The sequence below is a fragment of the Eumetopias jubatus genome, unplaced genomic scaffold (genome assembly GCF_037043125.1).
Source record: "Eumetopias jubatus isolate StellerSeaLion01/CBP00866 unplaced genomic scaffold, mEumJub1_p1.0 scaffold_10, whole genome shotgun sequence".
Classification (NCBI taxonomy): Eukaryota; Metazoa; Chordata; class Mammalia; order Carnivora; family Otariidae; genus Eumetopias; species Eumetopias jubatus.
The window spans coordinates 80,851,619-80,873,037 of record NW_028274816.1 but is presented as its reverse complement, the minus strand read 5'-3'; the positions used below and the strand labels follow the sequence as shown (position 1 = coordinate 80,873,037).

The window sequence follows — 21,419 nt, the reverse complement described above, 5'->3', positions numbered from 1 at the left end:
GGAGTTCGGCAGGATCAATACATAAAAATACCATATTTCTTTACCGTAATGATGAACAAGTGAACGTAGAAATTAAGACCGCAATGTCCGTTTACAACTGCTTGAAAGAAAAGGGCATGTCAGCATAAACTTAACAGCATGTGTACGTGATTGTGGTACCCTGAAAATTACAAGATGCTGACGAAAGATGCCAAAGGACAGCTAAGTATGTACGTGGAAGCCACGCTCAAGCTTTGCAACACACGTTTCTTAAGCGCTGCCATGACATCCTCTTTTAAGCAGGAGATTCCTGAATTGTGAAGGCCCGGGCCACAGCACACCGTCCATGGCAGGCGTGTGCAAACTGGCGAGTGCCGTGCACAGGGCATCCCACGAGCAGGCCAAGGGGTGAGGCCCCTCGTGTGCTGGCGGCACTCAGAGGCGAGGGCATCGCTGAGAAGCTGCAGGGGACGTGGGCCTGGCTTGCGTGTGTGAAAGTGCGTGAGGGTCTGGAGGGGTGGGGGGGGCCGACGTCACCGTGGAGACGTTGGCTTTTGCTCTCCGGTCTGTTTTGTTGACTGCTGCACCCCTTGTCCCCACCAGCACCAGGCACACCAATGAATGAACTCCAGGAGGAGCCGCAGCCTGGGAGCTGCTCCTAACGATAAACACTCTAAGTTTTAAAATGCGGCAATCTGCCTGCGTCCCAGGGGCCAACAAGTCAAAATGCAACCCAGCAAAGAGGCCTCAGAAGCCTTCTTCATGCAAAAATATTTTATTTTGATGTATCGTCAGTACCCTGCCTTCGCTGCAGACCGCAACCATTTTCTCCTGACCCCACGGACCCTGATGTGCCCACCAGGGAAGGCCAGCCGAAAAAGAGGCAATCCACAGGAGAGCTCGTAAGGGCTTGCTGCAGCTCCACTGTCCAGATGCCACCTACACTGGGTGACCAGAGACAGCACTGGCAGGAATGGGGCAAATCAAAATCACATGCAACAAGATATCCCACACAAAGATGCATGCCTAACACAGTCGTGAAGAAATCAGACAACTTGAGTTTTTAAAAAGGGCAGTCTACAAGTGCCCTGGAACCCTCCAAAACATCAAGATGAAGAAAGTCAGGCTTTGGAATGTTCCAGACAGAGGAGATGGAGGACATGAGACAAGCAACTCCAGCACGTGGTCCTGACCAGGCCTCAGGTGACACATGAACAAGCTGGGCATGCGGGGTCCGTCCTGTATGTGTTCCTGCTCTGCTGGGAGGAGATGTCCTTCTTGGCAGGAAGCAAAGGCTCAAGGTGACAGATGGAATGCTGACTGCGAAGCCGAGTTCTCTGTACTTTTCTTTAAGTTTGAAAAAGAAAAATGGGCAAAAAGGTGAGCTTGGTGCTCGCCACAATTTACAACCGGGAAGCACAGATGGAAACACTGTGAGGCACTGGCAAAAATTAAGAGGCTGATGGTGCTAAGTGTTGGGAGGCTATGGACTCCATGGCCCAGGCTCCGAGGGCTGTTGCCACATGAGAGCAGTGCGGTGTCCCTCAGTCAGATGGCCGCGCACCCCTGGGGCAAGCATTCCACCCAACAGGAGCTCTGGCTTCCGTGACACCGTGCAGTGCAGCAGCATCACTCACGAGAGCAAAAGCTGGAAGCAGCCAGGTGCCTGGCGGGGGATGCGTGAGCACGCGTGGTCTGTCTGTCCGTGCCCTGCTGTGTGGCGGGCCACATGCACACCACAGACCGCAGAGCAGCAGGATGGAACATGCACCGGCACGCTGACTGACTTTCAGCAGGGGCATCAGGCAACTCAGCAAAGACAGTGTCGTCAACAAAGGGCGCTGTGACCAATTAGCCTTGGGTCCTGCTTCATACAGACATTAATACGAGCTGGATAATGAGCTAAATATAAAATAAAAACCATAAACTACTAGAAAAAATATAAGAGAATAGCTTCTCCTTTGGGGCAAGTGGAGATTTCTCAGAAAAACAAATTAACTACAAAAGAAAAAAATACACTGGAGTTCAGCAAAATTTAGAATTTCTGTTCATCAAAAGACATTAAATATGAAGGCAAGTCACAGATGGGAGAAAGTATTCACAGTGTCTGACAACCGACTTGCATCCAAAATATAGAACTTGCATAACTCGTCTTCTAATAACAAGACGAACAGCCCAACTAAAAAAAAACAGGCAAAAGATTTGAACAGACATTTCACAAAAGAAATGAATGGCCATTAAACCCGTGAATGGTGCACAACATCACCAGGCACCACAGAAATGCAAATCAAAGCTGCAACAAGACACACTCTGCACCTGTTGAATAGTTAAGACTGAGACCAACAGTGTCCGGGTCGGCAAGAAGGTGGAGCAGCCCCCCCGCCCCGGACACAAGAGCATTGTCTGTGGTTGGCAGGTTCTTTTCAGGCGAAGCATACCTTTACCCTGTGACCAGTCAACTCCACCCCTGGGTATTTTCCCAAGAGAAATGGAAATACACATCCACAAAAGGACTTACATAAGAATGTTTGTGGTGCTTTCACTAAAATAACCCAGACAGGAAACTGCCCAAATGTCAATAAACAGTACAGTGTAAAACAAATCGTGGCATATTCACACAACAGATAATAAAAAAAAGATTAAGCCATCGACACACAAAATATCACAGAGAACCACAGAGTAAAAGGCTGCACACAAGAGGGCATCCTGTAAGATTTCACCTGCAGATCTGAGACCCGTGAGTGCTGTCTAGCAGAAGCACAGTGGACGTTCTGAGTGACGGAAATGCTCTGTATCTTGACTGGGGTGTTAGGTATATGGGTGTACACAGCTGTCAAAACTCACCAAATTGTTCACTTTGTATATAATTTTCACACTGAAATCTTGCATTTCACTATATATAAATTTTACCTCCGTTTTTAAAAACTGAATGATCGGGCGCCTGGGTGGCTCAGTCAGTTAAGCGACTGCCTTCGGCTCAGGTCATGATCCTGGAGTCCGGGGATCGAGTCCCACATCGGGCTCCCTGCTCTGCGGGGAGTCTGCTTCTCCCTCTGACCCTCCCCACCATGTGCTCTCTCTCTCATTCTCTCTCTCAAATAAATAAAATCTTTAAATGAAATAAAAAAAAAAACAAAAAAACTGAATGATCTACAAAGATGTAACAACAATACTGATGGACCTTAACAACGCAAGTTTTAAAATATTACACAGCCTGATACTCTTTGCATAAAGATAAAAACACTGAAATTTTAATTGACTTTTTCAGCTCTGTACAAACAGCAGAGTTCAGCAGGGGTTACGACGTGGCATGTGGCAGGTGTGCCGGGGGAGGCGGTCAGAGGGCCAGGCCGGCTCTAGTCCTACACGGCAGGTTCATGGGCACGTACACCAGTGCCTTTGCCGAGACACGGGTACAACACACCAAACGGACCCTGCTCGAAAACAGGAGCGAGTGTCCTGAACCGAGGCTCATGATGGACTCAGTTCTCTGCCCCGAGATCCCGAGGTCTATGTTTAAAGATGAAGAAATCAGGTTGGAAGCTATGAAGGTGACAATACCTGAGTCACTATATTCAGGACTTAGGGACACCCATGTGGTCCCCAGAAGAGAAGGAATCGTCCTAAACCTTACGCGAGAAAGTAAAAAGAAAGGTTGAGAGGTAATGAGTGAGCACTAGAAATAAACCAAACCCACCAAGATCAGAAACTAAACAAATAAAACAAAAGTGCATGGAAGAGAGGCGCTCCAGGCAGCCGTCAGACAAGGGCGCGGCCCCACACCCGAGGGCAGCACAGGTGCGTGACCTGTCTGTCCTGCACTGAGGACGCCGAGCCACCTCCGGGAAGATGGGGCACCCTCCTGGCAGTCCCCCTGGGTGTCCCCGTGCGGGCGCACGCCCAGACTCCCTCCCGGGTGGTCCCCTCGTGAACCCTCGGGCCTGCAGCCCCTGCCAGGCGCCGTGGCCATTCAGGACACACTGCTCCTCTGGGTCTGGGGATGCAGGGCACCCACGTCTTCTGGGTATTCCTTGGGTAGCTGCTTTGGTCTACAGACAGACATTCTTAAAGCGTGTTTCAAAGTCAGTAATAAGGTGCGCCTGGGGGGCTTAGTCGTTGGGTGTCTGCCTTTGGCTCAGGTCATGATCTCGGGGTCCTGGGATCGAGCCCCGCATCGGGCTCCCAGCTCAGCGGGAAGTCTGCTTCTCCCTCTGCCTGCCCCTCCCCCTGCTTGTGCTCTCTCTCAATAAATAAATAATAATCTTTAAAAAAAAATAAAGTAACAAGAAAATCCACGGGTGAACACACGCTATTATGCTTCTCGGTCACCTGTCATAATCCTTCGTCATGTGACTGAAGATGCTTTATAGACATTGTAGTAATTCCCATATACTGACCACACATAAATTGTTTTCAGAATTTCTGAGATCCCTACAAATGAAGTCTAGAGTCGAGGGCATGAGCATTTTTTAAGTTCTTGATAACAAAATGCCTAACTTTGCTGCCGAGCACCCCCAATTCACACTTTCCAAATACGAACTATCTGCACTTCAGAAACCCCTGTTAACGTGGTTTTTAAAAACTCGTATCTCAGGGCGCCTGGGTGGCTCAGTTGGTTCAGCGACTGCCTTCGGCTCAGGTCATGATCCCGGAGTCCCGGGATCAAGTCCCACATCGGGCTCCCTGCTCAGCGGGGAGTCTGCTTCTCCCTCTGACCCTACCCCCTTTCATGCTCTCTCTCTCTCTCAAATAAATAAATAAAAACTCGTATCTCACTAATATAACTTTTATTTCCTTGGTCACAAGTGACCTAAAGGTATGTTAAAGCCCACCTGCAGCCGGCTGTCCTCTGTCCTTCCCGACAGATCCACCACCGGCCCTTCTCTGTGCTTTCTTATCACTGTGTGCATTACGTCTTATCTAAGGCTGTTCATCAGCTAAGTGTTTGTCCACATCTTCCCAGTTTATGTGATTCTTTTGTACAATTCTGCATTTTTATATAATCCTATTTATTAAAAATTAACTCATTCAGTGCTATGGCAATTTAACAGCAAGAGCCCATGAACCTTAACTTTTAAGTCTTATCATTATATATTAGAATAATGATTTTCAAGAACCACACTAAAATGTCAGGTCATTTAATTATTCAACCACTACATATACACACGCTTTAAATAAAATAGTTACTTACCGAATCCAAAAAGCAAAGGTAAGATCCTGAGCTTTGCGCTATTGCTTGATTTTTAGAATATCCAACTGTTTGAAAAAAGAAAGATAAAAGTTCTTTTGTAATTCAATTTTCAGTGGTCTTCTCTTTCCTAGAACTTAGGGTAATGGTACTACAAGGGAGCTAACAACATTGTACACTACCAGGTAAAAAAAAAACCAGGTCAGCCCTAGACAGAGTGAAAGGGAAGCAAATGGAAAACAGCGCTCCATCTTTAGGGGCTGAGACGCAGAGGCCACATGGGACCAGCATATTAAGGAGGGATTGCTCACTGGAGGAAAACAGATTCAGCAACCATTTACTGAGTGTAACACTAAGCTAAGCTGGGGAGAATATTAAAAAAGAAAAAATCAAAATGTCCCTGAATGGAAGTGCTTGAGTAAATGCCGTCAGGAATGCTGATAAAAGTCAAGATATGGTTACCTGGGGAGGGGGTAACGCATGTGTGATCGGCTGGTAAAAGCTCACTGAGCTGGACACCATGAGCGGTTATCTGAATGCATCCCTCAGTGGTAATTACAGTCACTGCTAGCATTCATCACGTCTGAACATGCACATACCCTATGACCCAGCAGCTCCCTGCTAAGTGCAGACCCCACAAACACCCCCACATGTTCACCAAGATGTGACAGTCCCCAACGTAAAACGGAAATGCTGAGAAAAATACCGTGATGAGAATGAACAACCCCGGTTTGCATGCACATGTGCGTGATGTCCACATGGTGTTCAAGGGCAGCAAAATCATCTGGAATCAGGGGGTTGCCTTGGGAAGTGGGCAGGGACCAGAAGGGATGCAGAGGACCTCTGAGGGCTGGTGATGTCGGCTCTTCATCGGGGCGCTGGTTATATGGCGTGCTCAGTTTGAGAAAATTAACTGAACTGGCATTTATGATAAGTGCACTTTTCTGTATGGATGTTATGTTTTAATGAATGTTTTAGAAACACTTTGCCTTCAAAGAGATTGCAACTGAGTTGGGAAAAGTTAAATGATGACCTCCGGCTGCACTGAATGAACAGTGCTGGAGAAGTACCAGGAGGCTTACAAAGACAAGAGGCAAGAGGGGGCCTGGGGCCGCTAGGGTTTGATAAAGAGCAGACGCCAGAGCGTGCCCAGCGGTGTGGGGAACAGCAGGCCATGGAGGCAGGCAGGAGGGCAGGCCCGGCCCAGTAAGCTTTCTGAGTAAGGAGTGGCCACAGAACTCAGCACTGAGGCAGCTGAGTCCGGGTGCTGAGGCCCAGGGCAGGTTACAGGAGGTATTTAGAGGGGCCGAAGGGACCTCAAGGGGCACAAGATACACCTCCCTAGAAAAGCAGTTACCAACACCTGAATCGAGTTAACCAGCCAGTTATGGATTTGGGGCCACGGAGAAAAGTCACAGAAACTGAAACAGATGTGCGCAGACATAAAACAGTAAATCCCTCTAGTACTCCAGCTCAGGCGAACTGAAGAACATCTCGTTGGTGCCAGGGACACAGTAATACGTTGCCTCAGGCCACACCGGAGCACTCCCTGGTTTTCCACGCCACGGACAGCGTCTCTGAGGCAGGGAGAGAAGGCAGCCGCTCCAGTCAGCGGCTCTGAGCAAACTGCAGCCCCAGTGCCAGTCCTGCTGGGCCAGAGAAGCAGGGACACGGCCTTGCTCAGGTCACCCAGGCTGTGGCCCAGGGCAGTGCCCTTGTGCAGGCTGTTTTCACACAAGGCGGCAGCTCAGTCTCTAGCATTAATTCTAGAGTTCAGCCAACCCAAATCAGTTAGCAGAGCGGTCCCAGGTCTCCAAGAACCACCGGTGTAACAGGCAGAGAAGGAAGCGCGGCAAGGCAGGGGCCCGGGGATGGTTTCGCGGCCGCACGGACACAGCTGTGGCTAAAGCTGTGTCACCGCTGCCAGGCATGGCAGGCCCAGGAAAGGCCTCTTGGGATCAAAACCAAAGCGCTGCATGAGGACGACGCAAACGGGAAGAGACGGTCCACAATCACATTTAAATTACCAGGAGTTCTGTTTAAAAAGCTGCTTAGTAGAGTCAGGTTTCAGAAGGGGAAAAAATTGAACCAGAATTTGGATAACGAAGGAAAACATGTCTCACTAAGGAAGCTGGAAGTTCCTCACAATGAGTCCTATGTTTGGCAAAGACAAGGAATTTGCTTTAATATTACTGCCTTGAAGAAAGTCAAATGTTTGTGCCAGGGCCTGATGTCCGGGGAGGCTGTCCCTTTGTGACGGAGCCGGTTGTCATGGTCACAGCAGGAAAAACGCAGCCACCCTCACTCTTTGGAGAGGACAGAATTGTGTTGTGTTTTCATATTAGCAAGTGACCGCATTTTTAAGAAATGTTTTGCTCTGTTATGATATGAAATAATAAGAATGAATCTTAATCCAATTTAAATAACTCAGCACTCCTGGAAAAGGAAACACTGGATTTATGTTATCCAATAGTCGACATAACTTCTATTTCAGAAAATATCTTTGTAGGAAAATATGCTCTTTCGGATGTCATCAAATTAACTCCGTTCCATAATTGGAATGCAGGGCTCCTCTGAATTCACCTTGCCCCCTTCAAAGTGACAGCACAACCGCTTCATTTCTTCACACTATGACAACTGATTTTGTTACTGACAAAACACATACAAATGTGATATGACTCAAGTTATATCTAATCTATAAAAAGTATTTTATAAAAAACAAAATGTGTTTAAAATGGAGATTAGGGGCGCCTGGGTGGCTCAGTCATTATGCGGCTGCCTTCAGCTCGGGTCATGATCCCGGGGTCCTGGGATCGAGCCCCGCATCGGGCTCCCTGCTCGGTGGGAAGCCTGCTTCTCCCTCTCCCACTCGCCCTGCTTGTGTTCCCTCTCTCGCTGTGTCTCTCTCTCTGTCAAATAAGTAAATAAAATCTTTAAAAATAATAAAATAAAATGGAGATTAGACAAGTAAAGACACACCATCACCAAAATGCCCTCGACTTCCTTTATCAACTACGGAAGATGCAAACCATCTTAATTAAAGAATATTTTAAAAAGACATTCAAACTAGTTTCAGAAACCACAATTTGTTTACACATATCTCAGAAGCAAGCTGAAACAGATGTTCTACAATAACCGATTTCTTTCAAGTTTTCTATTTCAAACAATGAAAACAAGAAATAATTTGGGAAAAAACGGAGTGTCTTCCAGATGCATGAGTTAACGGTGAAGATCAGGACGCCAAGAATGGGCAGCGACTGAGTGGCTCTCGCACCTATGCCTTCTCAGCAATGGGCACGGGCACCTGCTGCCCGAAAGGGAAACCAAGGCACAGAGTCTAGCACCTATGCCTCCTCAGCAATGGGCATGGGCACCTGCTGCCCGAAAAGGGAACCAAGGCACAGAGTCTAGCACCTAACCCTTCTCAGCAATGGGCACGGGCACCTGCTGCCCGAAAGGGAAACCAAGGCACAGAGAGGTGGAGGGTGGGGCCCGCCGCAGCCTGGCTGCCTGCCGCCCAGTCCTCTGCCCTGGTCCTCTGGTGGCAGGGCCCCCAAGAGGCAATGCCAAAGAGTGTGGTCTTTCAATATAAACTTAGAAAAAAACTTTCTTTTAAAACGACCAATTTTAAGAACCATTACTGGTTTTAAATTTTTTCTAAAATATGTCTATACTTTCCTGCTCTTCTAAGTAGGATACGGGGTGCTGTTTATGAGGGATGTGGTGTGGGGTTGGGGCACTCTGTTTCTGTTTCATTCCGTGAACTCAACTATTTAACTCAGGCCCACCAACACCCTCCCTCTCCTTGGCCCAGGAACACAGACCGCAGTGTTGGCAGGAAGCTGCCGAAAGTGACGGCAGGGTACCAGGAGGACGGGTATCGAGCCGCCCCCATGGAGCAGCACACTGCTTTGTGGAGAGCCAGTGTTGCGAAAGGTTAGCCCTGTCTGAGGGCGGGCCCCCAGGAACTCAGGAGGAGACAGCCTGGGCTCAGATGTCCTCTGAGAACTCTGAGTAGGCCAGCAAGTCCTCCAGGGTCAGGCGCAAGCTCTGTGAGGTCATGCTGGGGGAACGCTCTTGAGAATTGGAAGTGAACCACCTGACCACCAAAACTGGCAGAAAAGAGCAGAGAGAGGGAACAGGATGAAAGGGCTTTGAGGGCAAGAAGTGTCTGGGAAGAGTGGCCGTCTCTCCTGCTCACGCCTCTCTGGAGAGACTTGCTGAAGCATAACCCTACCCCCACCCTGACCCCTACCTGCCCACCGACAGGACAGTCACACGCCAGTCTGAACAGGACGTGGGGCAGAGCCAGCACAGCCCTGGCTCTAGAGCAGGGGACCCAGAGGGATCCCAAACCTCCACCCTGCCCACCCCTGAAATATCACGAGAGCGACAAGATTCCCTGAGGACCAAGCCCATGAGGGAGTGGGGCTGACGCCACACCACTCCTGAGGTTATTTTAAAGCAGTGGTCCTCAACTGTGGATGCACCCAGCATCTCTTAGGAAGCGTCCACAGTCCCAGTGCAGAGGCGGCACCCAAACCGATGACTCAGGAATATCTTAGGGTGGGACTCAGGCATCAGGGCTCCCAAAGCTTCACAGGCCCTTCCAACATGCAACCAAAGCTGAGGCCCACTATTTAAAGGACAAACTCCTACAACCTGCAGGGGCCTGTCCACAGGTTCCGGCCTCATCATCTGGCCTACCTCCTCCTTCAACCCAGCAGTGTATGCGGGCATATTAATTTCAAGTCTTATACAAAAACTTTAAAGTGAAGCTAAAGGAAACCCAATATATTACAATTAAAGCTAAGAATGCAAAGCTAATCATTCAGTATAAAAACAGAGGGTGCATGAAAAGCAACTACACCTCAACCCAGCATTATAAAATTTCAAAACTCAAAACATAAAGAGAAAAATCTTAAACACTTTCAGAAAAGAAAACTTTAAGGAGTCAGACTGACATAAGATTTCTTAACAAAACCAGAGGACACCAGAAGATAACGAGGCAATCCTTCAAAATTCTAAGGGAAATGATTTTGGAACCTAGAATTCTATACCTAGCCAAACTGTCAATCGAGCCTAAGTACAAAATGAAGACATTTTCAGACATGTAAAAACTCCAAATATTTTACCATCTACATGCCAGATACGGAAAATGTACTTCAAGGAGTACTCCAGCAACACAAAAAAGGAACATGTAAAATGAAATCTAAATAAAAGAAAAAGAGAAGGGGGAAAAAACCAAACAACAGCAGGTGTATAGAAAGTAAAAGAGAATAAGGCAGAAGGTCTTCAAAGGCCCCCCAGATCCTGACACTTGGGAGTCCCCCGGGCACAGCCCAGAGCCAACAGCAGAGGGTCTCAGTTCTGAGTCTAACCCACCACACGGTCTGGTCTGCGGTGAACAGCACCTGTCAGAATCAACTTTACAGTAAAGCACATAAAACAAGTTACAGAACAGAGTGTGGAGATGATGCTCCCTCACAATGTGACCATATTACAATAAACAAAATCCCTGCAGGGGAAACGAGAAGTGCGGTATGGAACACTTCAGTGGCTGAACATTTCCTCGTTCAGTGAGTACCGACTGACACTATGTGAATTAGATCAACTAAGAACCAAGAAACACTGGTTGCTTCTAGGGTGTGAGGCTTCTGTGTTTCACTGTAGACCATCTGTATGCCTGAACTTCTTTTTATCACACGCTGGTATTCAAAAAAATTGTTATTACTCAAAGCAGACATTTGTGAGAATGAGTAAATGCTTTTTTTCTGTCTCTACACAGGCTGCGGGGCCAGTTTACATGGGTAAGACAGAGACTGGTGAGCCGCAATATACAAAAATGCCCTATGAGCAAAGCCCAGGGCGTTCTGCTCTTATCCCTAAGCCGGACACTAAATAAGCACCAAACAGCTACAGATCAATTTCCCATATGTCCATAGATACAAAAATCCTGAAGGAAACTGAATAATTGTACAAAAATACTACCATGTCATTGCTGATAGTTCTAGCACTGTTCATTGTTAAGAAAAATACTAAAATAACTTACTATGATAAGTATGTCAGGGGAAACAAATAAGCAATCACCTTAACAGATACCTAAGAGACATTTAATAAAATTCTATACTGATCCCTCATCTTCTGAAGGCTAAGTTAGGAATCACAAGTTAACTAAAAAAAGGCATCTGTTAGGAAGCAATAGTAAATATCATGCTTAACACCGAAACACTAGGAACATTCCCTCTACATCAGGAACAATATAAGGATTCAGTAATGGGATTCCACATTGTTCTTCTAGACTTCTTACCCCAGTAAGAAATATGAGAAGTAAAGTATAAATTAGAAAAAAGAAACAAAATATTAACACATATTCAGGATTAGAACGCTTAATACAAATCAGAGATGAGGTAAGAAACTGAGTTGGATAAGATAGTGCAAGAACAAACCAGTAGTCTACCCCACTCCACCTACCTAATCCCAGTATTAGAAGTGCCTTCGAAACAGAAGAAAATCGTACGGCTCTGAACACCTGACTTAAAACTACAGGAACCTCTACAGGAGACAGGAGGCTGTAGCTGGCATGGGAGGGAACCCGAACACCACAGTCCAGGGGCTGACTTGGGAAGAACTCTGGGGTCCTGTTCTTTTCCCTAGCCACCACTGTTCAGGTGAGCTGACTGCCCATCCCTCCCTCCATTACCCGAAGCAAAAGAACATCAGGTTGAAGAGGTACCATCAGGGTGGGGAGGGGCTGTTCCCACAAATACAGAAGACAGGCTGTCTCAGCCCTCCCCCTTCTCCCCAGCCACTCTGAAAAGGGGAAGGAACTGCATGGAGCAGAGGAAGATGGAAAGGTGGAAAGAAGGGAGCAAGGGAAGCAAGAGAGAGAGCAGGAGGACAGAAGTTGTACAAGAAGGTTACCTGAGGGGCAAGCTCACCTGTCCGGGAGGGGAGCTGGGGGCAGCAGAGAGGGACTGAAGGAAAGGCTGTGCATGTCGTGATGACATTTCTTCATCACAGGGTCCACCAGCCCACATGCAACTGTGCCAGATGCAGACATGCAAATGGTGAAGGAACTCATCACTACCACAAGAAATGTGGAAAGTCCTTCAGGCAGAAGGAAAATGACAGCAAAGGGAAATATAGATCTAGACAAAGAAGTGAAGAGCTGGAAATAGTAACTATATGGGTGAACATGTGATTCTCTTTCTTATTGCATATGTCTCTTTAAAGTTAACACTGATGTCCTGTGGGGTTTACAATACAGGCAAAGTAAGGTGTAGGGCAACAGTAGCATAAGGAGCAGAGGAGAGAAATGCCCGGATACTGTTGTAAGATCCTTACACTACACACAAAGATACAGGTGGACATTTTAAAGGTTGAACTCAGTAATATGCTGAAGATGTACACTATAACCCCAAATCAATCACTAAAATAGCAAAACAGAGAATTCTAGCTACTAAGCCAATAGGAGATGAAACAGAACCATCAAGAATTTTGATTGGAGTTAGGCTTCCAGAATGACAGTATGCAGAGCCCCACAGATTGCCTGAACCGCCTAAATAGAAACTGGTGGGCATCATAAAAAAAAAGCCACCACTTACAATCTCTGGAAATGGCCCCAAGGATATACAGCAATTGAAGAAATATTTGCTGAGGAAAATGACTCAAATTCAGTGAGAACAGTGAGAGTCTGTGGTACTTGAACCAAGACCTGCTCCATTCCTCCCCGAGGGGGAATCCCCTTCCCACGTGGGCACGCAGGGTTCCCCTCCCCCTCCCGCCAGCTGGAGGCTGGGGTACCCAAACTCTCCACAGGGCATCAGCACTTTTCATCCCGACTGCAGGCACCTGGCGCTGAGGCTGAGGCCCAGGCACGTAACATTCAAAAGTAGGTCTCCCTTCTTCCACCCAGCCCCTACCCTAGCACAGAGACATTACCTACCTTGGGTGTGGTATCACCAAGAATACTGGGAACCCCCCCCACGGCCCTTGCCCTGGCTTGTGGGGAAGGGGTTCCTTCCCCACGCCCTTTGCAACAGGGTGTGGAGAAGTCTATGTGCAAGGGCCCTCTCGAGCTCTGGTGAGAGGCAGCTGGTAGAGGGAATGGGAAATGTGGCTGAACTGGCTTCTCAGTGCAGTCATGGCCAAAGGGCAGTGGGGTAACATATCCAAAGCACTCAAAGAGAAAAACTGTTAACCAAGAATCCTATAACCAGAAAAGCTACTTCTCAAAAATAAGGAGAAATTAAGACATTCCCAGATAAAAATAGAGAATTTCTAGCTAGTAGCTCTGCCTTACAAAAAATACTAAAGGAAGTTCTTTAGGCTAAAAAGATTGACCCCAAGAAATTCCAGGGAGTACCTCAAATCCATTACAAAAAAACGAAAACAAAAGCAAAAAACAACAAAAGTAATTATTTTATAAAAGACAATATAAATACATATTTCTCCTTCCCTCTTTTAACTGATTTAAAAAGCAACTGTATAAAAAAATGTGTATGTATGATTAGGTCTATAACAAACAGAAATTCTTGATCTGGCAAAATAATCCTTCAAAAATGAAGGAGAAATTAAAGACATTCCTAGATAAACAAGTGCTGAGGAAGCTCTTCACTAGCAGGCCTGCCCTTACAAGAAATGCTAACGGGAGTCCTTCAGGCTGTAACCAAGGTGCACTGGACAAGAACCTGAAACCACACAAAGGAGTCAAAGATGCTAATAAAGTTTACTACATGGATAAATATAAAAGCCAGTATTGTTCTATTTTTACTTTGAATTTTTTCCTCTTTGACTTAAAAGACAAATACATTGAGCAATGATTATAAATCTATGTCAGTGGGCGCATGGTATTATCAATGTAAACTGTGATAACAACATAAAATGGGAAGTACAGAACCGTGTGGGGCAGAGCTCTATACACTATTGAAACTAAATTCGTGTTAATTCCAACTAGGTTGTTATAAATTTAATATATTAATTGTAATCTCCACAGTCAGCACTAAGAAAATAACCTACAAATACATGCAACAGGAAACGAGAAGAGAATCAAAATGGCACACTAGAAATAATCAAGCATAAAAGAGAGCACTAATGGAGGGCTATGGAACAAAAAACCAACAAGATGGTAAAAGGCCTTCTTTGTCACTAATTACTAAATGCAAATGGATTAAATACTCCAATTAAAAGGCAAAGATTGGGAGAATGGATTTTAAAAATACATGATCTGTTTAAATACTGTCTATAAGACATTCACTTTAGATCCAAAGGCAGAGAGGAGTTAAAAGTGAAAAGGTTGGAAAAATAGATTCCATTCAACTAGTAACCCAAAGAGTACTGAAATGCTTGGTTATTCTGATACCAGCCAAAATAAACCCTAAGTCAAAAATTGTTACTAGAAACAAAGGACGTTCTATATTGATAAAAGGGTCAATCAAGAAGACATAACAATTATAAAACTATACACATCTAACAAGAGAGCCCCAAAATAAGTGAAGCAAAAACTGGCAGAATGAAAGAGAGAAAAAGACAGTTTGGGGGCGCCTGGGTGGTTCAGTCAGTTAAGCATCTGCCTTCGGCTCAGGTCATGATCCCAGGTCCTGGGACGGAGCCCCGCATCGGGCTCCCTGCTCCGCGGGAAGCCTGCTTCTCCTACCCGCCCCCCCACCCGGCCCCGTGCTCTTTCTCACTATCTCTTTCTCAAATGGATGAATTTTTTTTTTTTAAGATTTTTTTTTTGTTTATTTGACAGAGAGAGAGATAGCGGGAGCAGGAACACAAGCAGGGGGAGTGAGGGAGAAGCAGGCCTCCCATGGAGCAGGGAGCCCGATGCGGGGCTTGATCTCAGGGCCCTGGGATCATGACCTGAGCTGAAGGCAGAAGCTCAACAACTGAGCAACCCAGGCGCCCCAGATGAATTCTTTAAAAAAAAAAAAAAAGACGGTTTTACTATAATAGTTGAAGACTTCAACATCCCACTTTCAATAATGGATGGACCATCTAGACAGAAGAGCAGTAAGGTAATAAAGACTGAACAACATTATAAACCAGCAGACCTAACAGACACATACAGACACTCTAGGCAACAGTGGAATATCCTTAGACGTATTCCTAGAATATGCTTAGATGGTCTTAGAGATACATCCCTAGAGATAAGTGAAAATGAAAGCACAGCACACCAAAACTTATGGGATACAACAAAAGCAGTGCTCAGAGAGAAATTTTTAGCTATGAATGCCTACGTAAGAGAGATCTCAAATCACTAACCTAATTTTACATGTTAAGAAGCTAGAAAGAAGAGCAAACTAAACACACATCTAGCAAAGGAATAAAATAATAAAGATCAGAGGGGAAATAAGTGAAATAGAAAGTAAAAAAAAAAAAAAAGAGTTAAATCAATGAAACCTTTGAAAAGATCCACAAAATTGGCAAACCGTTAGCCGGACCAAGAAAAGAGGGAACTCAAATTATTAAAAACCAAAATGAAAGTGGGTACCTGACTAACAGAAATTTGAAAGGGTTCTAAGAAAATACTACAAACTGTGTGCCAACCAGTTAAACAAAAGGGACACATTTGTAGAAATATATAAACTACCAAACCTGACTCAAGAAGAAATACAAAATCTGAACAGACCTATAAGAGATAAATAGATTAACATTAATCAAAACCTTCCAACAAAAGGGCCACCTGGGTGGCTCAGTCAGTTGAGCGTCTGCCTTCAGCTCAGGTCATGATCCCAGGGTCCTGGGATCGAGTCCCGCGTCGGGCTCCCTGCTCCGTGGGAGGCCTGCTTCTCCCTCTGCCTGCCGCTCCCCACTAGTCATGCTCTCTCTCTCTCAAATAAATAAAATCTTTAAGAAAAACAAAAAACAAAACAAACAAAAACCCTTCCAACCAGATGGCTTCACTGATGAATTCTATCAAACATTTAGAGAATAACACCAATCCTTCCCACTCTTCCAAAAAAATAGAAAAGGAGGAAACACTAAACTCAATTCTGTGAGGCCAGCATCACTGTACCATAGCCAAAGATAGCACAGGAAAGGAAAACCACACACCTACATCCCTTACAAACATATATGTAGAAATCTCCTCAACAGACAAATCTATACACAAAACTTAATTAGTGTGGTGCAGGGCTGGCGGGAGCAGGGTCCGGAGGGTGAGGGCTACAGAACACCAGGTCCCTGTGTGAAGTGATCAAAGTGTTCTAAACCTGACTGTGGGGCGGGGGGGCTGCACAGATCTGGGAAAACACTAAAAACCATAAGACTATAGACTTTGATGGGTGAATTGTGTGGCATATGAATAAAGCTGTTATATTAAATGTAACTAATGTAAACACCCAGTTAAAAGGTGAAGATTATCAGATTGGATTTGCTGTCTACAAGAATCTACAGGGAGGGGCTACCCTTTAAAAGAGGTACCCTTCAACAAATGGATTAAAAATTAAAGAGATGGAAAACATATATTATGTTAACACTAGTCAAAATAAAGCCAGAGCAGTTAAATTAATATCAAACAATGTAGATTTTGGAGCAAAGAAAATCAGCAAGATCAAGAGGGTTATTTCACAATGATGAAGGGTTAATTCTTCATAACAACCCTAAATGTTAACAGAGTTTCAAAATATTGTTAACCCAAACTGATAAAACTACAGAGAGGAATAGACAAATGTACAGAGTTAGAGATTTCAATGCCCCCTTTCAATAACTGACAGAAGAAGAAGACCCCAAATCAGCAACAGGGTAGATTTAAACAAGACTGTCCTCAGCTTGACCTGATTCACATTTATGGAAAACTCCATCCAACACCAAGAGCTACACAACCTTCTCAAGTGCACACGGAACATTTGCTAAGACAGGCCACAAGTTCAAGACAAAGTATGTTCTCTTACTACAGAAGAGTTACATTAGAAATCTGTAACAGAAAATATCTGGAAAGCCTCTCAAATATTTGGAAACTAACATGCTTCTAAATAATCCGTAAATAAGTCAAAAGAAAATTAGGTGTTTTGAAACAGAATGAAAATGAAAAGAACATCACAATGTTCCTAAAGTGATAGTAAGAGGGGAATTTATATCATGAAATGCCTGTATTAGAAAAAAAGAAAAGTCTCCAATCAATGACCTCAGCTTCCACCTGAAGAATTAGGAAAAGAACAGCGGCACCTGGCGGCTCAGTCGGTTGAGCAACGGACCCTTGGTTTCAGCTCAGGTCCTGATCTCAGGGTCACTGGGGCTCTGTGGTCAGTGGGGAGTCTGCTTAAGATTCTCTCTTCCTCTGCCCCTACCCCCCACCCCGCCCTGCCCCACCCCCCACTTGAATGCACTCACGCATGTGCACTCTCCCTCTAAAATAAAATAAGATCTTAAAAAAAAAAAAAGAATTAGGAAAAGAACAAATTAAACTCAAAGTAAGCAGAAGAAAATACAGATCAGGGTGGAAACAGAAAACAGACAAAACAGAAAAAAAGAATATAGAAAATCAATGAAACCAAAAGCTAGTTCTTAGATTTTTAAAAAATTGGACAAAAACAAATCTAATGTCACAGGAAAAGAATTTTAAGAAGTAGAGGTGGGGCGCCTGAGTGGCTCAGTCCTTGAGCCTTCAGCTCAGGTCATGATCTCAGGGTCCTGGGATCGAGCCCTGCATCGGGCTCCCTGCTCAGCGGGAGGCCTGCTTCTCCCTCTCCCACTCCCCTGCTTGTGTTCCCTCTCTCGCTGTGTCTCTATCAAATAAATAAATCTTTAAAAAAATTTTTAAAAAAAGAAACTTAGGTGTACTGGGTTCTTAATAAGTGATAAACTTTATTATTCAGGATACTTCTCACCAGGATTTGAAAACGAAATTATTATGAAAGTTAATAAAAGAAAATCTTATTTGGAGCAGAGTCAGGAGGCCGGCAGCGGGAGCTCTGTGCCCAGCACTGGTTATCAACTGCAGACCCAATAGGAAGAGAGGCACCTTACAGGTGGGGTACTACTTTAGTAACCCAGCTGCAGGAAGGAAGGTTTCCTACTACCCTGGCAACAGCCCAGCCAATGGGAGACGGCCACAGCCCAGCCAATGAGAAGCCACTATACTTCCAGCTCCCAGCTTACTCCAATGGCCTTTCTGTTTACAACAACCCCCCGCCCCCTCCCACACCCTATAAGAAGGGCCTCCTCCGCGTCCCCTCCGGCCGTGCCCGTGGTTGTGGCGGCTCCTGTGCGTCGTTGGTCGGGGTTCTCCGCTAATCCTTTGCCGGTGCATCAGCGGGCAGTGTTACTGTTAGGGTTAACGTTGTTTAAGTACACAAGTCATAAGAAACCGTTCCTTACAGTTGAATAATAAACAGGGTCGGGGCACCTGGGTGGCTCAGTCGTTAAGCGTCTGCCTTTGGCTCAGGTCGTGGTCCCAGGGTCCTGGGATCGAGCCCCGCATCGGGTTCCCTGCTCGGCGGGAAGCCTGCTTCTCCCTCTCCCACTCCCCCTGCTTGTGTTCCCTCTCTCGCTGTGTCTCTCTCTGTCAAATAAATAAAATCTTTAAAAAAAAAAAGGGTCACTAACCTCCTCGGGGTGAAGGAGAAGCGTGCCCGCCAATGACCACGGGGATACCAGAACCTTCCAGCTTCACCTTCCATTTCTCAATGATAGTCATGGACTTATCCTGAAAGCACGAGGACATTGGCAGTTCAGGAAACTTCCTCAAAACACTCAGACGTGACACATGCTAGGGCTACATCACCAACAGCAAGTTCACAAATACCTTGCTGGCATCATTAAAAACCGAGAGCTCCATGGAGCCTTCGAAGTCCTGCTGCAAAACAGACTCCAAGCACTCATTCAACCACGGTTCGGCGTTGTGGACTGGGAGGATGATAGACTGCAATTCAAGAGAAACGGGTTGACATACACACGTGTGAAAGCTGGTGCCTTTTCCTCCTCTAATTTTCTTCCCCATTACCACTGAGCATCTCCAAAGGCGGAGGCCTGGCTTCCAGAGAAAGAATGTGCCCCCCAAAACAGAAGGTGCCTGTTCCTTCTCACCAAGCTCTTAACGTTCTTTTGTTGCCTAAGATTTATCATGTCTTAGACTTCCCTGAATTGAGGAAAGTATCCTTTTGGATACTTTTGAAAAGCAAACAAGAACCTGAGAGGCACCAAAAATCTTCCCAATTCAATGGCAAATTCATGTGCTTTCCAAACACTGGTCAGAAACATCATTTTGGTTGACACAAGCATCTGTGTATCCTCCAACCCACTCATGAAAATAACCTATTGGTCCTTTCCTCGGTGGAGTAAGCCTTTTCGGTAAACTATGTTAGAGAAACTGCAACAAAACTCTTTTTAAGTCCCGGGACACATGCTTTAACAGAGTATGGGGTGGGTGCTGGGAAAATGGGGGTGACCTCCATGTACCTCTCTGCCCTTTCGCTTTACTTAGGAGTTTGGTGCGGTCCTTCTCTATAGACCGGATAAAACGAAAATGTCTAAAGTGTACGGAGTAAAACCAGCGAAACCTGCCAACAAATGAACTGATGACAGGAATCGTCTTAATTTTATATGTTACCACGTTAAGCAATTATAGAATACCCAAAGATAGAAATTAGTGCCTCCCAGCCCTAGAGTTTATACCCTACTGAGGAGTGGACAAATTCCTAAATAAGAAAACAAACACGGGTCATCCAGGTGCGCATAGTACATATGCATGCATACACACACGCATGGCACGAACATACATGCACATCTACACAGAAAATGGATAGGATTATAAAAATAACATCCGAATATGGTTTTGAAAAGCTCATAGATTGAAAGTATAATTCAGTCAAGCTCTTTACTCAGGATCTGATTCAACACAGGGATAACCCTTCCCGAATTTGTTATCCAAAAAAGTGGTCACCTAATTTACTTACATATTTATTGTTAAAGGAAACATTATTCTTTAAAGGAAAAGAAAAAAGGAAAAAGTATCTTTACTGTTCTCAAGATCTGCAATATAGAACATAACGTGAATTTCCGTCCAAGGTGGGCCTTGATAAACTTGGGCTGCAGGCTGCTTCGGGCGGAGACCCTCCCAAGCAAGCCCCCGGGAAGTGCGGATCCGCCGCGGGGAGAGGGAGGGGGGAGGGGGCGGAGGCGGCTCCCGCGACCCCGGCACCTACCACGTGGGGCGCGGCGGCGGCGGCGGCGGCGGCGGCGGGGTCCCCCCGGGCCCGCATGGCCACGCGCTCCTCCGGCCGCCCCGCCCTTCAAGCCCCTGGCACTCCACCGCCCACGTCGGCCTGCGGCGCGTGCGCGGGCTGCTCGCCGAGAAGCGCGGCCGAGGCCGGGGCGCGTTCGATTGGCGCGGAGAGCCGTCGATCGGCGTGGAGTGGAGAGGAGCGGTCTAGAGGGGCCGGAAGCCCGGGGTGGGTGGGGCGCACCTCGCAGGCCCGGGGCGGGGGAGGGGAGGAGGCGGGCCGGTGGGAAGGGGGGCAGGAGAGGGGGCGGGGCAGGGGCGGGCCCGGGGCGGGGCAGGGGGGGTGGGTCAGAGGGGAGGGAGGGGCGAGCCGATGGGGAGGGGGAGGGCCAGGGGAGGGCCGGGGCACGGGGAGGGGGAGGGGGCAGGCGGGGGGGGCGGGAAGACGGAGTGGGGCGGGCCCAGGGAGGGGAGGAGGACGGGGGCGGCAGGGCAGGGGGCGGGCCGGTGGGGAGGGCAGGGAGGCGGGGGACGGGAGGGGGAAGGGAGGGGGAGGGGGAGGGGGAGGGCCCGGGCCGAGGCGCTGGGCCCCGGTCACTGAGGGCGGCGTCTTGGGCCTCGGGACCTGGGCGGCTCCCGCGTCCGCCGTGTGCTCTCCGCGCTCTCCTCGGGCCTCCAGCGCTCCTGCTCCCGCCTGAGGGGGTGAATCCGTCCGAGGGCCACCGTGAAATGAAACGTTAGAAAAATACTTGGTTGTGAGAAGCTGGGGTTTGTGAGAAAGGACCCACGCTCTACCGTTGGTTACAACTTAAAATCCAAGCCGGAGGACCTTTCACATAACATTGTTTAAAAAAGAAAGCAGGCAGGTGACGTGTCAGCCGGTTGGGCCCGACAGAGGACAAGGGGAAGCCTGGGGGCGGGAGACAGGACACCTGAGCTGTCCCCAGCAAGGAAGGGGTGCAGGGGCGGGGGCCTGGCTGCGCCTGCTAGCCTCCGGCCTCATTGCTGCGTCCCCGGCAGGAGAAGGGCTCCCCGGACTCCGGGGCCCAGTGTGGGTGCCTTAGAACACCTTCCCCCGTGTGG

The 21,419-nt window shown here is 47.0% G+C and overlaps 1 protein-coding gene across 8 annotated transcripts in view; it reads right to left on the bottom strand.

The window, feature by feature from the left end:
- Nucleotides 1-20,498, bottom strand: part of QTGAL (queuosine-tRNA galactosyltransferase) — a 96,515-nt gene extending 76,017 nt beyond the window's left edge. For 7 of the 8 annotated variants that reach the window (XM_028112401.2, XM_088028078.1, XM_088028079.1 and 4 more), the window contains exons 1-4: nucleotides 20,320-20,498; nucleotides 18,921-19,037; nucleotides 18,722-18,821; nucleotides 5,171-5,235 (exon numbers count right to left, since the gene is read on the bottom strand). In XM_028112401.2, coding sequence (XP_027968202.2) covers nucleotides 5,171-5,235; nucleotides 18,722-18,821; nucleotides 18,921-19,037; nucleotides 20,320-20,376 — 339 coding nt within the window. In that variant the 5' untranslated portion in view covers nucleotides 20,377-20,498. Of the gene's footprint in view, nucleotides 1-5,170; nucleotides 5,236-18,721; nucleotides 18,822-18,920; nucleotides 19,038-20,319 lie in introns of those variants that run through there. The other variant, XM_028112406.2, reaches the window with a different exon arrangement.
- Between the last annotated feature and the right edge of the window lie 921 nt (nucleotides 20,499-21,419).